This window comes from Amphibalanus amphitrite, unplaced genomic scaffold, assembly GCF_019059575.1.
Source record: "Amphibalanus amphitrite isolate SeventyFive unplaced genomic scaffold, NRLGWU_Aamphi_draft 000014F_arrow, whole genome shotgun sequence".
Taxonomy (NCBI): Eukaryota; Metazoa; Arthropoda; class Thecostraca; order Balanomorpha; family Balanidae; genus Amphibalanus; species Amphibalanus amphitrite.
In genome coordinates, this window is record NW_024881510.1 from 1,991,438 (window position 1) to 2,009,440 (window position 18,003).

General features: G+C 49.3%; 1 protein-coding gene across 1 annotated transcript; it reads right to left on the minus strand.

Annotated features, from left to right (window-relative positions):
* Positions 1-8,031: 8,031 nt before the first annotated feature.
* On the minus strand, positions 8,032-9,342 carry LOC122385024. Its single transcript, XM_043372977.1, has 2 exons — positions 8,976-9,342; positions 8,032-8,773 (listed from the first exon to the last, which is right to left on the minus strand). The coding sequence occupies exons 1-2, from the start codon at positions 8,985-8,987 to the stop codon at positions 8,318-8,320; spliced, it is 468 nt and encodes a 155-aa protein (XP_043228912.1). The 5' UTR covers positions 8,988-9,342; the 3' UTR covers positions 8,032-8,317.
* Positions 9,343-18,003: the final 8,661 nt, after the last annotated feature.

Below are 18,003 nucleotides of genomic sequence, written 5' to 3' on the forward strand. Positions count from 1 at the left end.
TGGATAAGTTTGGCACAATTCGCCCTGATACAACTTGGACATGCTACAACTCTCCCCGCTCTCCCCTATGCCACGTCTACAAGCCCCGTAAATGTAGAGACATGGCTAAAACCCACGAGAATATTGGAGAAGAGAAGCTGGTCGAAGATAGCCATATTGCAATGCATATCTTTCGATCCGGCGATTGGTCCTGAGCAAAATTACTTTACCACTGGTCCCACTGAACTCTATAATGTGGAAGGCGCATCGGCCGCCAGATGGTGTCCAACGGTGCCGCCATGTTGCGCAGACCAGGAAGCGGCCGCCTCCTGTGTTGGGGAATAGGGAATTCGGGACCTCGATTTACGTTTGCGGTCGCTGCATCCGTTACGTTCAAGCTATGTAGACACGGAACCCGGCATGATCTTACGCAGAATTGAGTGGAGAATAAGATGAAATCCTAAAAAATTATCAGCTTCAAGGAACTAATACGTTAAACCCTTACAAGTCAATGCACAGTGGCCCTTTTTCAGAATTAGCACGCATTAATTCCCACATTACCTAAAAGTGGTGCAAGACATCACCACGTGATCAAGGACGTATTCCCTGCCAATGCAAAGAGAGAAAAAGAAACGAACTGCCCAAGGAGATTCGGCCCAACAGCGAAAGGCCGCTCGGCCCAAGCTTTGGCGCACGTTCGCACGGCTCGCCCGCCGGCCAGGCCGCTCCGAGCGCAAGTGTGGCGAGCCCGCCAGCCGACCGCGCTACACTGACCGCCAGGACGCCCCAGGGCGTCACGTGACCGCATCTACAGCTGTTGCCAGCCACCGTTAGTATAATTTCAATTAGCACATCTTATGGCAAAAGTCAAGCCACATTTAGGCGCACACCAGGTGACACCAGTTTCGAGCCAGGTCAATGAGCTTAGTCGTATCGACTCAGGAGCCACAGCCGCTCGCGGACTGAACTGGCTCACGTTATCCACCGTAAAAGCAAAATGGCGCAAAATGGCGCGATGCCCTTTGGTGGACATGGTCAGAAGAGATCGGCGATTCGAACGATGTATAATACGACATGTGCTGGAGTGTGCTACTTAACATAAAGCTTCATATGTATGCCGCCATCTCCAGTTAATAATTGTCCTGTTATTGTGTCCACAATATTCGGCAGAAGTCGTCTATTTAAGCTTATATAATGAAAATAGTGGTTTCTAGGGCTTCTACGTAAACTCAGCTTCACATCCATGCCACTAATTTTTAATATTTTCGCATCGAAAGTCTTACAAATTGATGTTCATTCTACTCCACTTTTTAGGGTCCGCCGGTGGTGTCCGCGCGCTTCTCAACAAACTTCGATTTTGCGGTCAGTTTTACCAAAGATAATTATTTTTTTAGGAGGTAACAATGGCACCATCGGATAGTTTGGAATGTTTTGCACACGATTAGACTGCTTTTTACTCAAAAGAAGAGAAAAAATATTTTGAATTTATGCGTGCTAATTCCGAAAAAGGGCCACTGTGCAATGGGGAAATATGAAAATTGCTATTTTGGCGCCGAGACTGATCTGAAACTATCTCAAGCATATAGAATCATGATTTCATGCACTCCTTGCAAGGTTCTATGCTTCATATTTGCATTGTTGCCCTTGCGTGACGTCATTTGTGACGTCACAACTCACAAGGGTCACAGTTTTTCTTCAATAACTCCCGATCAAATTGAGCTAGCGAGTCGGGAAAGCCATCAATGGACTCAGGAAGACCTGCCGAATCGAATGATATGCGACATGACCTCTTTCGACCAACTTCGTGACCTGGGGGTGCTGACCTGACCTTGACCTGAGGTCAACACCCTAAGTTGACCTGATCCGAACAAAAAGTATATCACTCGATGCGCCTGAGCTAGCTGAACACGATGATGCCAAAATCGCGGCTCTACGGCCGTTTTTGGCAAAGTTATTTACCAAAAACCAAACCCGTGCCTTTGATCACTTGACCTGACCTCAGAGGTCACCGGTTGACCCGGGACCTTTACAGTGGGTTCCACCCAGTCACTCTGCATTATACTTTGTCGCAAACGACCACTTTACCGCTTAATTCTAGTTTAATTAGCGGCGCATTAGCGAGGTGGGTTCAATCAACCCCCTCGGCCGGGGCAAATGTAGGTCCGGCGAGTGAATTTGAGGACTTCTGAAGATACGATCGTGTTCCCCACTCAATTCTGCGTAAGATGCCGGGTTCCGTATCTACGTAACTTGAACGTAACGGATGCGGCGGCCGCAAACGTAAATCGAGGTCCCGAATTCCCTATTCCTCAACACAGGCGGCAGCCGGTTCCTGGTCTGCGCAATATGGCCGCCACCGTTAGACACTACGGCCAATAGGGTTGAAGCGACAGTGCTCCCCTGTAAACCCACGAGAATATTGGAGAAGAGAAGCTGATCGAGGATACCTATATTGCAATGCATATCTTTCGATCCGGTGATTGGTCCTGACCAAATTACTTTACCACTGCAGTCCTTAGTCCATTGGTGGCTTTCCCGAGCACGCTTTCGCGACTCGCTGATCGGGAGTTGAGTTGACGAAAAACTCCGATGACCTTAGAGATGTCATATATGAAGGCATAAGTTTTCTAAGATCAGCATGGCAAAAATTGAACACCGGAACTCGCATTCAATGTATGGAATGCCGTTTCAGTGTGCTTTAACCCGCGCGGGGCTGGGGAGGGGTAAATTTTACCCCCCTCGCGAATTTTTGCGATATCTCAAAAACGGCGGCGCGCAGCGCCGCCAAACTTTCAGTACCTTTTCTTACATCAATTTGACACCTTCCCTGAAAATTTGAGCGAAATCCGTCGGAAAATTTTTGAGAAATTGACGTTTTAGTGACGTCATGTTCGCCATTTTCGCCTCAAAAACGGCAAAAGTTCAAACGCCGCTAACATCTTCATTTTTAAAGGAATCAAGACGTAACAAAAAAGGTTATACGTAATTTTACTTTGTCTATCAAATGGCTATCTTGGTTTTTTGAAAATTTTGGATTTTGGCCTAAATTTTTTCAAAAAACTGATTTTTTTGGGAAAATCATTATAAAATCCAAAATTTTGAGTCTATCGAAAAAACCGGAATATATGTCAGAGAAGTGGTCTATGTGCACCTACATACCAAATTTTAGAAGAATCGGTTCAAAAATGTGGGAGTTATTCAAAATTTTATGACGTCACGACACACAATTTTTTTGAAAAATGACTTTTTTGGAAGTTCTAGACCTCGTACGGAAACAAAAATAGCACCATTCGATTCGCCGTGAAAAACTACATCAGATAGACACCTTTTTAGGCCTTAACAACCAACTTCAAAATTTGACCTCACTTGACCTGACCTTGACCTGACCTCGACCTGAAATTCATCCAGAGGTGGTCCATATCACTTATTGAGTGTGCCTATTGAATTCTATGAGTAAAATGACCCATAAAACATGTGTCACACATGCCCTTTTCTATATTTTGTTTTTTGGTGACCTGACCTGACCTGACCTGACCTTGACCTTGACCTCTGAATGATATTGTATGCAACTAATATTGTCTTGGTAGCCTAAGAACACGTTTTGGGCGATCAGTCTCAGTCCATGACTCCATTCTTCGGCAACTACGGTGCAAGGCCGATACCACGGAATATATAGTCTACGACATGGAATGGACAAAACGAATTTTTCCTGTAACTGCTGAGTTTTTGGCTACCTGGCAATTTGGGTGTGCTGCTGTGGTTTTGGCACTTCCGTGCTGATGGACGAGATGAGTTTTATCTAATTAAATTACTTATTGTTGAATAAAGTTAGACGTTGTTTTCAGCATAGTACACATTACAAGACTGAAAAGAAATAACCTCATGCTTAATCGAAATGAAAATTATTAATCCAAAAAATATTTTCGTGAATGTCACTTCGGTCGGTGACATTCACGACACGGAGGATGCGAAACACTTTGCTTAGCTTTCCCATCAATTCTGCATGTTAATCTACTGACGAAATGACATTCACGAGAATATATTCTGGATTAACAATTTTCGTTTCAATTTAATGAGCGTGAGGTTATTTTTTCACTCTCATAAATTAAATTACTATTATAAAACTCTAAAACTATGCATGGATGTATGTGAGTCTGTCTCTGTTGGCGGGTTGTTGCTCCGAAACTGTGCGAGTTGCGCCGGTGAAATTTTTAGACAAAGTCAAAAGTCTGCAAAAATTGTTTGTATTAAAATTTGGAGCGCTCACGACGCTCCAAACGTGGCCGAAAGACTCATCACCGTCCGGCCGCCCGGTCCTCCCCAGCAGGTGGTAGCCAGCTGGTCAGGCTGCGCCGTCGTCCGGCACAGGGCCGGCTGACAGCGGCAATTCCGCCAGTGCGCTAGTTCGGCGTCTTCCCGTAGGCCTCCCGCGCATGACCGGCCGGACCTCCACCGCTCGACAATTGGGTACGGTAGGATAACACCTCTTACGCTGCCCGCTGATGTCTGAGCAGTCGTCTGCCGTAGGTATGACCTATTAGTCACCGGTGCTGCAGCTTTGCTAGTTTCTTCGTCGCCGCAGTCTTGGGGCGCTGAATCGTCTTGGTAGCTTTTCTTTTCACCAAGTTTTTGCACATGCGGTGCAGCTCCATACGCATGTATGTTGCCGCCATGATGCTTAGCACTGCAGGATGGCACATCTCCTGCGCTAGCTGCCGGGCCTCTTTTGTTTCCAGTGCACAGCTGACCAGCCGTTTGCAGATCTGTGCTTCGTGAAAAAAGTGTTCAGCTTGAGCTCGGAACTGTTGATGGCACGCTATAATAAATGCGTCGCAGTCTTCTGTAGGGCGCAGGAGGCTACCTACGTCGGTAGTACTGATGGATGTATACGACTTTAAGGCCGTAAATATCTCTGAATCAACCAGAGGCATCGCTTCCTGTTTGATCACTACTGCCCTGCACCTGTCGCAGCTGATGCGGGCAGTGCGAAGGAGGTAGCCACAGACGTAGGTTAATACGTTGCGGGTTTCCATTTCCACTGGGCAGTTCCCCGCTGCTCCAGACGGTGTGTTAGGGGACGGGCGCGGTGGCGCCGTCACTGGCTGTTCGTTGGTTTCCATCGTCACCTGCCTCAAGACCGCGATCAGCCTGTCTCCGTCGTCAGCGCAGTTTGAAGTTGCTGGTACCAACAGGAGGTCATTCAGGGACGCGTGCTTATACAGATGTCGAAAGTGGATAGGATCTGGGTTGTCCGTCCCCCCACCTCGCTGCCGCACGATGCCAAGCAAGTTTTCCAGCGCGTCTTGGTTCAGGCGGCGTGTGCACAAAAATGTGCATCCAATGTGCATGCCAAAAAAGTTTTCCAGCGCGTCTTGGTTCAGGCGGCGTGTGCACAAAAATGTGCATCCAGCGGCCTGACACAATTTCCATACTTCTTGAACCCCTCTGATCGTCTGTATCAGACCACGCACGGAATCGATGCTGGCGCCGTCTCCGACCGTCCACCGCCGAAGCCAAGCTTCGCCGTCTACGAGAATTTTGATGTGTTCTTCTGCTGTCACTGGGTGGATGCTCGAAATCGCACGACGCATAGAACAGGTGTTGAACCGGGTAGAAGAGTTCAGGACATCTAGCAGGTTGTTGAGGCGCAGCAGGAAAGTAGCAGTCGGGAGTGATGATCGCGGGAGTTTGTTGAAGGTTGCATACATAGTAATCGCTGCTGATACTGTTCTGCTCATAACTTGTACGGCGTAGCGAACCTTCATCTTCTCGAAGCTGTTGGGTCTGATATGTCGTTCAGTTAGTTTCGGTGCAGCCCGTGGAAAAGAAGCGGAGTCAACCTCAAATAGTGCTTCCAGATATCTCCACGAAGATAGCTCACCGTCAACTTCAATGTCGTGTTTCATGAGGGCGTTTCGAAGACATTTGAAAAGGTGCGGCACGTCATACAAAGCGATAATATTTCGCCCATCTACCGTGAAGACGCCGCTATCGGCAGCTCCGAGCAACCTGTAGGTGGACTGATTGTTCGTGCCCATGTCACACGTTGTTGCCAGCACCGTCAGTCCAGCCTCAGTCACACGACGGATGCACTGTACCAGCAGCTGCTGCTGCACGGTGGCTTTGGTGGTTCCAGCGCTCAGGAAGAATCCCAACGGCTGCTTCCAGCGTTTGGTGATGCCCCGCACCATCATAACCAGCGCATGGTCAGCACAGGCGTTCGAGCGGCCGAGGGGGCCGTGATCAGCGAAGCCCTCTATTATGTCGTCACTACGCTGGTAGGCGAGCCGAGCCTTCGGCCACTCCAGCGTCCCAAATGGGAGACATCTCCACCGCCGGCTCGGTAGCAGTACCAGCAGCGGCGCCCTGCGGCCCTTCCAACAGTGCCGGGGCCACACAGGAGGCCGATGCCGGTGCCGTCTGCACCCCGGACCGTTCGTTGGCGATGGCGGCGACGGCGACAGCAGCTAGCATCTCCAGCGGCGACAGATTAACGCCCGCCTCAGAGGCTGCCAATATGTCAGCAGCAGCCGTCGCTCTAAGCGGCGCTTGCGATTCGCAGTCTGCATTAAGGTTTTCTGGACGTCCAGGGCGGCCCACCCCGGCCACGGGCAGCCACGGATGTATTCGTTGGCAGTGCCGTGCCGCATTAGACCACTCTTTACAAATTTTACAGTAACGCGTTTTAATTTTCATTCTAATTTTAGACCAATGTTAAAACGGTAATGCAACGAATATGTATGAATGCTGTAGTAACAATCTGTGCTAAACTTCCCAACAAAATATACGGTTACCATTTCAAAGTCACAGTCACAACTTCATTTGGTCACGACGAAGATGAATCATTCGAATCATTCAATGATTGTTAAGAAAATCTATATGAAAAATTTATATGAAAATTTATATGAAAATGTAAACCCACGTGGAAAAAAATTCATCCGCATCCTTCACTAATTGGGATATTCATCCGGCAAATCCTTGATTTTTGGTTACACACGTGGCAATGCTAATCGAAGCTCCTGTCCATTCCATGTCGTAGACTATATATTCCGTGCCGATACTGTAGAAACTTGCAATTTGTACCCTTGACCTGACCTTGACCTTGACCTCAAACTTTAAATTAAGTACATGTTTTTAGTAGTTCGTGATGAGAGCTTTCGATTGGCGTTTGAATTTTCCAAATCGGACCATTAGTTCGGGAGATAACAGGGGGGGTAAAATTTACCCCCCCCCCAGCCCCGCGCGTTCGGCTGGAGACCCCAGCTCCGCGCGGGTTAAGAAGCCTAGGTGTCAAAAAGCAGTTTCCATATTTTCCCCATTGTTACATATAACGGTGATGTTATGTTATCGACGCCTTGCTCAAGCCTTGGGTGACTCGTCGGAAAAAATCCGGGATATAGTTTACGCTGTGAAAGCCTGAAAAGTAACAGTTACTATGTCCTGAACGTTTCGGTTCCCGGTGAAAGACCCCCTGACATTGAAAACGTTGCGAGGTTGCGACTTTTCACTTGTTCAGTAGGTATCGTGCAGAGACTCACTTTGTCGTTATAGTTTAGTGACTTAAGTTGGCCTGAAAATACGATTAGTGTCAAAATACCCGCCTTGAATCAAAGGTCAGGTCTGTCCACTCTCAGCTCTATTGCTATAGCGCATTTGGTGCAATCGAAAAAAGAACCGTCTGAGGGGTGGCACCCCGCACCCTCGCCCTCCCCTTCCCCTCCATGACCAGCAGGGTTTAACTGCTATAGAACGCATGCATCTTCACGTTTAGGTTTTTAGCTCAACTAGGAGCAAGACAGCGATGGAGATTGTACCCGCCAACCCTTTCCGCTGGGCGTAGGTTCGAGGACGTAGGGGATTCGATGTGTTGCCATCAGTGTTTGCCTTTCCACTTATTTCGCATCTCCGACGGATAACGAGATAAAACTTGTGATTTGCGCAGCATTTTAAAGCGTTTTTTTTGTTTATGTCACCTGGATAGGTATGTTCCACTTTCTCCAAGGTAGTTAGACCCCTTATATGTCCCTGTGAAATGTTGCAACAAATAACGTATCTGCTCAATGATTTTTATTTGTCAATGAAAAACCTTCACAAGCAATCATGAAGCAAATGATACCAATGCCAGAAAAGTTCAATGCCAACAGTTCCTCAGGCAGGGTCAAAACACGTGCAGGCCGCTGCGATCCGGCACCGGTGGCGTGTTCTGGTAGCACGAGCAGCTGAGACGCCGGGCACACACCAACGGGTCCCGGTGCGCCTCCCAGCTCGGCCCAGCGCCACCGGTCTCCTGCAGCCGGCAGCGGCCGGCCCGGCACGTCGCTCCGGTCGGTCGGTCCGTCTAGAAGTAGCCGTAGCGGTAGGGGTAGGCCAGCGGAGCGGTGTAGGCCAGCGGCGCCGTGCTGGCCGGCGTGCTCAGGCCGCTGTAGGTCACCGCCCGGTACGGGTAGCCGGCCGTGTAGGTCAGCGGGCTGTACGGGTGGGCGGCGTACGTGGACACGTACGTGGCCTCGTCGGCCTGCTGGTCCTCGGCGTCCGACACGTCACGCTTCTTGAGCGAGTGCACCACGGGGGCGGTGTAGCCGTGGTAGACGCCGTTGTAGAAGCCGTTGTAGGCCAGCGGGCTGTAGCCGGCGCTGTAGACGGCCGGGGCGTGGTAGCCGGCACTGTAGGTGAGCGGGTAGCCGGCCGAATACGTCAGCGGGTACGGGTGGGCCGCGTACGTGGACACGTACGTGGCATCCTCAGCCTTCTGGTCCTCGGCCGCAGCAGCGACTCCCAGGACGGCCAGCACAACCTGCAACGGCGGACAGGGAGGTAGTGAGAACAAGGATCACGAGCAACTGAGGGGTGATGGAGAATGACAAGCCATAGACCGAGGCACAAAGTCCTGAGAAAGCATGTATCCCACAACACCTCACTCACAATAAGTTCTTTCTTTAGCCCCTTTGAAGCCAGTTATTTCTAAAGAGACTCTTAGCATTGGATGTTCATCTTACCAGGAGCTTCATGTTGGGAGTGTTTGGAGAGCTGCGTGAAGAGCTGTGTGCAGTTCGGCCGGCGGCACGGCCTTTTATACGGCCGGCGGTGGGCGGTGGCCGACGCCGTGACTTGCCGGCTGGGGGCCATTCGCGCCGCTCCGATCCGCCGGCATCCGGCTCCGGGGGCAGGGCGCGGTCGGCACCCACACCGGCGGAGCCGTCCGAGAGATCAACCCGACCGGACAGCTTCTCAAACAGCTCAGATCTCCAACAACGCGACAGGCATGATAGGTGATCTAAGTGGATCCAAATATGGAAACGACACGCTCGAATGTATGATCAATTTTGATTCTGCTCGGAAAATTTCATCAGGATCGATGCTCATAAGTTCTGGTGATGAGCCAAGGTCTAGAGTATATGAACTGCGTGGGCCTCATGGCATGCAACATTTGTGAAACCCAGATCCTTGGTGCGATTCTACACATGCTCATCAGTGTCACAAAACTGCGAATCGTGAACTATAATTGAATTGGGTCCATCGAAAACTCACATAACACATGATCCTTTTAGCATAAACCAGTAAAACGCCCTTTGTGGCGACAAACGAGCGAGCGAGAGGGTGACCCTTGCACGTGCGGAATTGCGAGGGGGTTTTTCCAACTGACTTGTGTACGGCACCCTACTCGCGGTCTCTAGCGATGTGCCAAATTTGAGCGCAATCTCGAGATTTGGTAGGCGCACCCTGTACGTGCGCACGTGCAAACGGGGTCCAAGCTGACTTTTGCATGGCACCGTACTAACTGGGCCCCAAACTTACCAAATTTGAGCGCAATCGGGCCGGCCGTTCTCGAAATCTGGAAGCTCTCCCTGCACGTGCGCACGTACAGTAGCACCCTAACCGTAACACATGGGAATGCATTTCCTGGTGGGTGCCTACCTGCATGCCAAGTTTCAGTAACATCGCCCCTGTAGTTACCGAGTTATTGAAATGGGAACAATTTTTACACCCTTTCTTTTTCTATTTTGCACCTGCAGTGGGGGTAGCTCACATGGATCAAAAGTATCCAATGTTTGGTAGAATTGATGTAACTACCCTACAAAAATTACCGCATGTCAATTGCTTAACCCGCGCGGGGCTGGGGGGTAAATTTTACCCCCCCTCGGGAATTTTTGCGATATCTCAAAAACGGCGGCGCGCAGCGCCGCCAAACTTTCAATACCTTTTCTTACATCAATTTGACACGTTCCCTGAAAATTTGAGCGAAATCCGTCGGAAAATTTTTGAGAAATTGACGTTTTAGTGACGTCATGTTCGCCATTTTCGCCTCAAAAACGGCAAAAGTTCAAACGCCGCTAACATCTTCATTTTTAAAGGAATCAAGACGTAACAAAAAAGGTTATACGTAATTTTACTTTGTCTATCAAATGGCTATCTCGGTTTTTTGAAAATTTTGGATTTTGGCCTATTTTTTTTTCTAAAAAAACTGACTTTTTTGGGAAAATCATTATAAAATCCAAAATTTTGAGTCTATCGAAAAAACCGGAATATATGTCAGAGAAATGGTCTATGTGCACCTACATACCAAATTTTAGAAGAATCGGTTCAAAAATGTGGGAGTTATTCAAAATTTTATGACGTCACGACACACAATTTTTTTTGAAAAATGACTTTTTTGGAAGTTCTAGACCTCGTACGGAAACAAAAATAGCACCATTCGATTTGCCGTGAAAAACTGCATCAGATAGACACCTTTTTAGGCCTTAACAACCAACTTCAAAATTTGACCTCACTTGACCTGACCTTGACCTGACCTCGACCTGAAATTCATCCAGAGGTGGTCCATATCACTTATTGAGTGTGCCTATTGAATTCTATGAGTAAAATGACCCATAAAACATGTGTCGCACATGCCCTTTTCTATATTTTGTTTTTTGGTGACCTGACCTGACCTGATCTGACCTTGACCTTGACCTCTGAATGATATTGTATGCAACGAATATTGTCTTGGTAGCCTAAGAACACGTTTTGGGCGATCAGTCTCAGTCCATGACTCCATTCTTCGGCAACTACGGTGCAAGGCCGATACTGTAGAAACTTGCAATTTGTACCCTTGACCTGACCTTGACCTTGACCTCAAACTTTAAATTAAGTACATGTTTTTAGTAGTTCGTGATGAGAGCTTTCGATTGGCGTTTGAATTTTCCAAATCGGACCATTAGTTCGGGAGATAACAGGGGGGGGGGGGGTAAAATTTACCCCCCCCCCCAGCCCCGCGCGTTCGGCTGGAGACCCCAGCCCCGCGCGGGTTAAGCGGCTGCCGAGATAAAGGCCTCTTAAAATTACCACTTCTGCAAAATAACCCGAACACCCTCAACCTTTCACGTGTCACGTGTCACGACGGTCAACTAGATGCATCAAGAGTAGTCAATTACGGGGGTTGAAAGGATGTGGCTACCCAGTAGATACCCAACAAAAAAGACCGCAGGCCAATCAGTACAACGGTTGCTGAGATATACGCCTCTCCAAAGCGTTACAGGCCGGGCCGTGCCGGGCCGCTCATTTTTTCGTTGCATTGAAAAAAAATCGCCTCGCTCAATCGCTAGTAAAAAAAAAAAACATCCCGCGCCGTGCTGGTGGTCTGCATTTTCCGTGTCATGCTGGGGGGGGGGGGGGGCGTTTTCACGCCCCCCGTCTAACTCGGCTTTTGGGTCACGTAGCGACAGTGGCATTCGAAAGAGCGTAAAAAATAATGACGGGAAAACCTCGTCGTTTTTTAGGTCAGGTCAGGTCATCAGAGGCCATCAAAAGTCAAATTTTATCTATATAGTTCAACAATTTCCGAAACACCGACGCATAACTCACGAATCAATAGAATTAGAGCTAAAGCGCCGCGGAAAAGCGCATTCGATAGCTCTTTCAAAGGCCTTTCTAGATATTGTTCTCAGATTTGACCTCAGCAGGTCAACGGTTTAGCCTTCAGAGGCAAAAACTCACGGCGCGTCGAATGAACTATAATTCGACCTTAAAAAGTCAACTTTAAAAATTTGACCTCAGGTCAAGGTCCAGGTCATGTTGACCCGAAAAGGTCATGTTGCCCATCAGTCGATCCGTATGGCCGACCCATATCAGTCGATCCGTGTGGTCGACCCTAGCACATCTAACACGTTTTCATCGCTCCAGCATGCATCTATCAAAAGTCATTAGCGAAAAAAAAAAAACGGTTAGACCCCACTTGTGACCTGAGATGACCTCAGGGACATAACGAGGGGTCAAGGGTGGCATTGTCCAGTTCAGTGTGTCATGCTTACTTGTCAATACGTGTTTCAAAGTGTTTAGAATGGCGTTTGTACAAAAGAGGCGCATTTCAATTTTCTCCTATTGGGCATAATATTGGGTACGTTTGGGTATAGGTAATGGGGATTGGGGAGGTCACAAAATTGACCTGACTTTAAGTCACCGATATCGAAATTTCGAGATGTAGATGTTGTACATACTGTTGCTCTTATCAATCGCCGAAAGTTTCAAAGCGATCGGCCACTCGGTGAAGGTATAGCAGATATTGAAACTTTTTGTAAGGTGAGGTCACTATAAGTGACATGACATCACCTCGAATATTCCATGTGTTGCTGTGCCATTTGAAAGCATCCATTTCTAATGAAGTTGCCGAATTTCTTTCGATGCATGGGGAAAAAAGATTTCGCAAAACTTCCGTCGCTGCGGAATGGGAAAATGTCCCTACCGCCCTCCCAGGCTCTTGGATCCGCCAGTGCGTAGAACATGTTTAGTCAACGTTTGGGCTACCTCTTTTCCAAGTTCAACATCCATTCAATTTCAAAACATCACCGTACCATCAGACAAGCACATGCAAGCGCAGACAAGCCGAACGGATTGGAAGAGCGTGTGTTTACATCGCCGCAGCACCTCGGGGTGCATCGTGAGATGCTCTGCTAAATCGTCTGCCCAGCTAGATTAACCAGACACCTGCACGCCTGCTAGTCGTTGTGCAACGCCCTCGTAATTGTAGTTAAATACCAATTTGGTATGCTCACACAAGCTGCGTTTGCATTGAGAGCTCCAGTGCCTTTGGAAAGCAGTACACAGTGCACACCACCATCCTCGGGTTCGGCAGAGGTCACCTCAGACGTCAAGGTGGGAGGGGCCAAGGACGGGCAGGAGCGAGGAGAGGAGCGGAACGGCAGAGGAGCGGAGCGGCGGGCGGGGCCGCAGGGCGTGGTCAAATGTGAAGGACTCGAGAGCGATCAGCTGATGAGAGGCACAACAACACGGAACTCAAGGTGAAAAGGGGTGCGGAATGTGAGCCCTACGGCCGCGGCGACTACCACTTGCAGACGCTTTACCGATCATCAAAACGACTTGACAAGATCTGTACGCTGGAAAGCCATCCTTTAGGTCAATTTAACCTTCGCCGGACCTATTGGTTTTCTACATACGCGCCGGTCGAGGGGGGGGAGTACGACCCCCTCGCCGTTTCGCCCCTGGTGGAGCTAGCGCGTCGCGAAAAAAGCATGTGCGCCGTTACGAGGCGCAGAGAGTGATATCCGATTTTAAGGTACTTGGTCAACCGGTGACCTCTGTCATCAATTTTGAAGTTTTTTTTTTCGCTATAACGTGGCCAAAAAGAGATCGATGTAAAATTTGGTATGTGAAAAGAAGTAGGGGCTATCATATAATTCCGTTTTTTCGAAAATCGAAAAACTTTTTGGATTTTCTGGCTATAGGCTTCCTAAATGGCTTCCCTCGCAGCGAGGGCCGACACTACCGCCTCGATGAACCAGGTCCGTTCGACACAGCCCATCCGGCACCCACCCCAGCGTCATTTACAGACAGAAGGCTGAGCCGTGTCGCCCAATGGTCGCTGCACGCTGCACAACGCACAGTGCCCAGTGCACACTCCTCGCTGACGCTGTGCACAGTGCAGTCAGGAGATTACCACGTCTTATGCGACACCTATCGAGAAGTTTTGGCAAAGGAAGAAACGCTTTGAGCCTAGATGTCGCCATCATCAGCCCGGGCAGCGCTGAGAAGCTGGACACTGGTCTTCCGGGCAAAAATGTAGACATTTTAACGCTCTTCATTTGGGTGGAACCAATTATCCATAATGTCGTGCTCTAGCTCTTGCAATGTAACGTACCGCTTTCTCTGAAAAGGGTACACAGCTCATTTACGGGCGTCCGATTCGATTACGCCGACTTTTAAACTTTCACAAACTTTTCAAGTAGTTTTAGAGCTAGTTTCGAATTAAGTGCACCCATTTTGGCATTTAAGAACTGGTTATGGTGCTTATGCAACATGTTATGCGCATAGGCGGCGGAACGGGGGGGGGGGGGGGCACCGGGGCACCGTGCCCCCTTGATTGTGCCATTTTAACATTAGCCCTATGGGCGTTGCACGGAAAAATGGGACCAAAAGTCGGTGGTGCCATCCCCCCCCCCCTTAATTGAAGGTGTTCCGACGCTACTGGTTATGCGGATCTGTCAGTGGTGGTAAAGGCGCTAATATTTACGGGCGAGAATTAACCCGTACCCCGCTGGGCTCTTCAGCCATTCGCGTCCGCTGAGAGAGACAGATTCTGCCCCCCCCCCCACCCCCACCCTGTCTAAACTTCCGAACCGATGGTCGAAGAAAGACAGAAAAAGCGGCAATCGAAAGCTCTCAGCAAGATCTTTGGGGCGAAAATATTTTTGCCTTAGTAAGTCAGAGGTCAGGTCAGGTCGCCCATTTCAGATCGACGCGTTTGATGTGATGATCCATCAATTTTGGTTACCCATGATCTCACGCAGCAACTTCTGTCGTATTATTAGTTGTTACCATTCAGCATTCCTCATTATTTATCCCATAAGTGTTGGTTTCGAAAAAGACGACAGAGCAAGACGTTCGTCAGATAAATATGTACCGCCTACCTCTGCACTAGACATGTCAATCAGATACCAACTTTTTGGTGTACCGATACCAACTTGGTATTTGGTATTTCAATCCGAATGTTGTCGGTATTTTGTTGGTATTATGAACCCTCACTAATGTATACTAGGTTGAAAAATCGGTAAAAAGTTGGTATTTCCTTCATGCTCTCAAGTTGGTTCGGTTTCGGTATTTCCTCACGGTTTTGGCTGGTATTTGGTTTGATATCGGTATTCCGATTTTCCGTAATTGACATCACTACTCTGGACATTGCAGCCATATAAGCTTATTGGTACCAAAATACGATGAACCGCTGTATACCTACTTTAACCCTCGCCGGACCTATTGGTTTTCTACATACGCGCCGGCCGAGGGGGGGGGGGCGGGTACGACCCCCCCCTCGCCGTTTCGCCCCTGGTGGAGCTAGCGCGTCGCGGAAAAAACGAGCGTGTGCGCCGTTACGAGACGCAGAGATTGGTACCCGATTTTAAGGTCCTAGGTCAACCGGTGACCTCTGAGGTCAGGTCAAGTGCCCCAGGGTACGGTTCAGTTTTTGGTGAATAACTTCGCAAAAAACGGCCGCAGAGCGCCGATTTTGGCAGCATCGTGTTCGCCTCGCTCAGGCGCGTCTAATGATATACTTTTTGTCCGGGTCAGGTCAACTTGGGGTGTTGACCTCAGGTCAAGGTCAGGTCAGCACCCCCAGGTCACGAAGTTGGTCGAAAGAGGTCATGTCGCATATCATTCGATTCGGCAGGCCTTCCTGAGTCCATTGGTGCCTTTCCCGACTCGCTAGCTCAATTTGATCAAGAGTTATTGACGAAAAACTAATTTGACCTTGATGACGTCATAAATGACGTCACGCAAGGTCAACATTGCAAAAGTGACGCATCTAACCTTGCAAGGAGTGCATCAAATCACGATTCTGTGTGCTTGAGATAGTTGGAGATCGTTCCCGGCGCCAGAATAGCAGTTTGAATTTTTCCCCATTGACTTATAATGGTGAGGTCACGAAAATGACCTGACCTCATATGACCTTTAGGAAAAATCCGAGATATACAAGTTGTGGGACTCATAATGGATACTAGATCCTGCAAGTTTCATTTCCCTGTGACATCTCCTCTGGCAGTGAGGGCGTTGCGAAGTTGCGACATCTGAAGACCGTGCAGAGGTTCACTTATGACGTCATAGGTCAGTGACCTGACCTGACCCAAAAATGCGGTTGGTGTCAAAAGATCCGGCTTGGATCAAAGGTCAGGTATGCCAAGTTTCAGCTCTCTATCGCCAGCGTGTTTGGAGCTATCGCGAAAAAACCCTATGGGGGGGGGCGGCACCCGCCCCCCCCCCCTCGGCCGGCGAGGGTTAAAACAAATTAAATAATGAGGAGAGCGTAAACGCATTTAAAGCATCCCTCAGACGAACAGCGACAAATCCGATCCAAACGCTTCATCAAATCAGACAGCGAACAATTAGCAGGTGACGTCATCACTGGGTCTACGGGAGGGTAATTCCCCTTTACCCGCATGGTACCATCACCACATCGCCACACCACCGGTCTATACAGCACTACCTCCCCCCTCCGGCACAAACCCACGACATAAAGCAGCCACTCAGCGACTTGCACTGCGGCTAGATGAGATAACTAGTCACTGGAATAACCGCGATGGTGTCATCATCAGGGGGAACTCGCACAGGGAGGGAGGGAGGGAGGGAGGGAGGGAGAGAGAGAGAGAGAGAGAGAGAGAGAGAGAGAGAGAGAGAGAGAGAGAGAGAGAGAGAGAGAGAGAGAGAGAGAGAGAGAGAGAGAGAGAGAGAGAGAGAGAGAGAGAGAGAGAGAGAGAGAGAGAGAGAGAGAGAGAGAGAGAGAGAGAGAGAGAGAGAGAGAGAGAGAGAGAGAGAGAGAGAGAGAGAGAGAGAGAGAGAGAGAGAGAGAGAGAGAGAGAGAGAGAGAGAGAGAGAGAGAGAGAGAGAGAGAGAGAGAGAGAGAGAGAGAGAGAGAGAGAGAGAGAGAGAGAGAGAGAGAGAGAGAGAGAGAGAGAGAGAGAGAGAGAGAGAGAGAGAGAGAGAGAGAGAGAGAGAGAGAGAGAGAGAGAGAAGCATGAGAATGAAGCACAACTGGCACAAGGCTGCTCAGGGGACACAATCTAGCAACGTGGCAAAACCAATCACTGAGGTGTTAACCACTTGATCAATGAGCCAGAGGCTGACTTTTTTCCATACAGGCTCCACACAGGAGTGTCTCTCCGCTAGCCTTTGTCGGACGGGGTGACGCAGCACGCGGCCCACCTCGCTGCATTTCCGGCACATTGTCTGGGGAGGCACCCGGGCGCCATTAGTGACTACCGCACCCCTGGCCACCACTGGGGTACTGTCGCGTTGGCCTCTGCGACACCCAGCACGGCGGCTGAGTCCCGGCAGTGACATGGTGTACCACTTCCGGCCCCCGTGGGTCGCTGTCTAGGCCCTCTGTGCCATGTGTGTCTGTCTGTGTGTCTGTGTCAAGGTTATCAACCAAGAATTAACAAAGCCTGACTTTGTCCCTTTCACCTGACCTGCGAGGTCATCGGCTGACCTGAGATATCAAAATTGGGCGTGAATGACAGTACCTAGTACAGTCGTGTACAGGTTGATGGTCCCCTACTCTTTATCCACCGGGTTCCTGTGGCTCAGCATTGGCAGCAGCCGCCTGGTACCGGTAGGCTGTGCCGCATGACCCGAGAGTGAAGCGGCACAGTCTACCCACGCCGTTTGACATCGGCTCGGGTCGCCGGGTGGAGCGCTTTGTAGACCAGCTGTCGCGTCAGACCAGCGCGGGGCGAGGGGCTCGTCTCGGTGGTTGGCGCGGGCTGGCGAGTGGTGTGGGACGTGTTGGTGGACCATGGGGGCTGTGCGGGTGTGTGTGGTCACTTGCTGCATTGCACATTTTGCGTCGCTTAACAATTGTATTCCTGTTTTTGCTAAGCACAATGCACGGAAGACCCAGCGAATATAATTTACTTGTGCATTGTGCAAAACGTGATTTGGCACGGTATCGAGGCAACCATAGGTCTTGTGCCGCATATAGGTATGCATTATACTTAGACAATACGCTTATGAAAATGGTAGATTGATCGGATTGATCCTGGA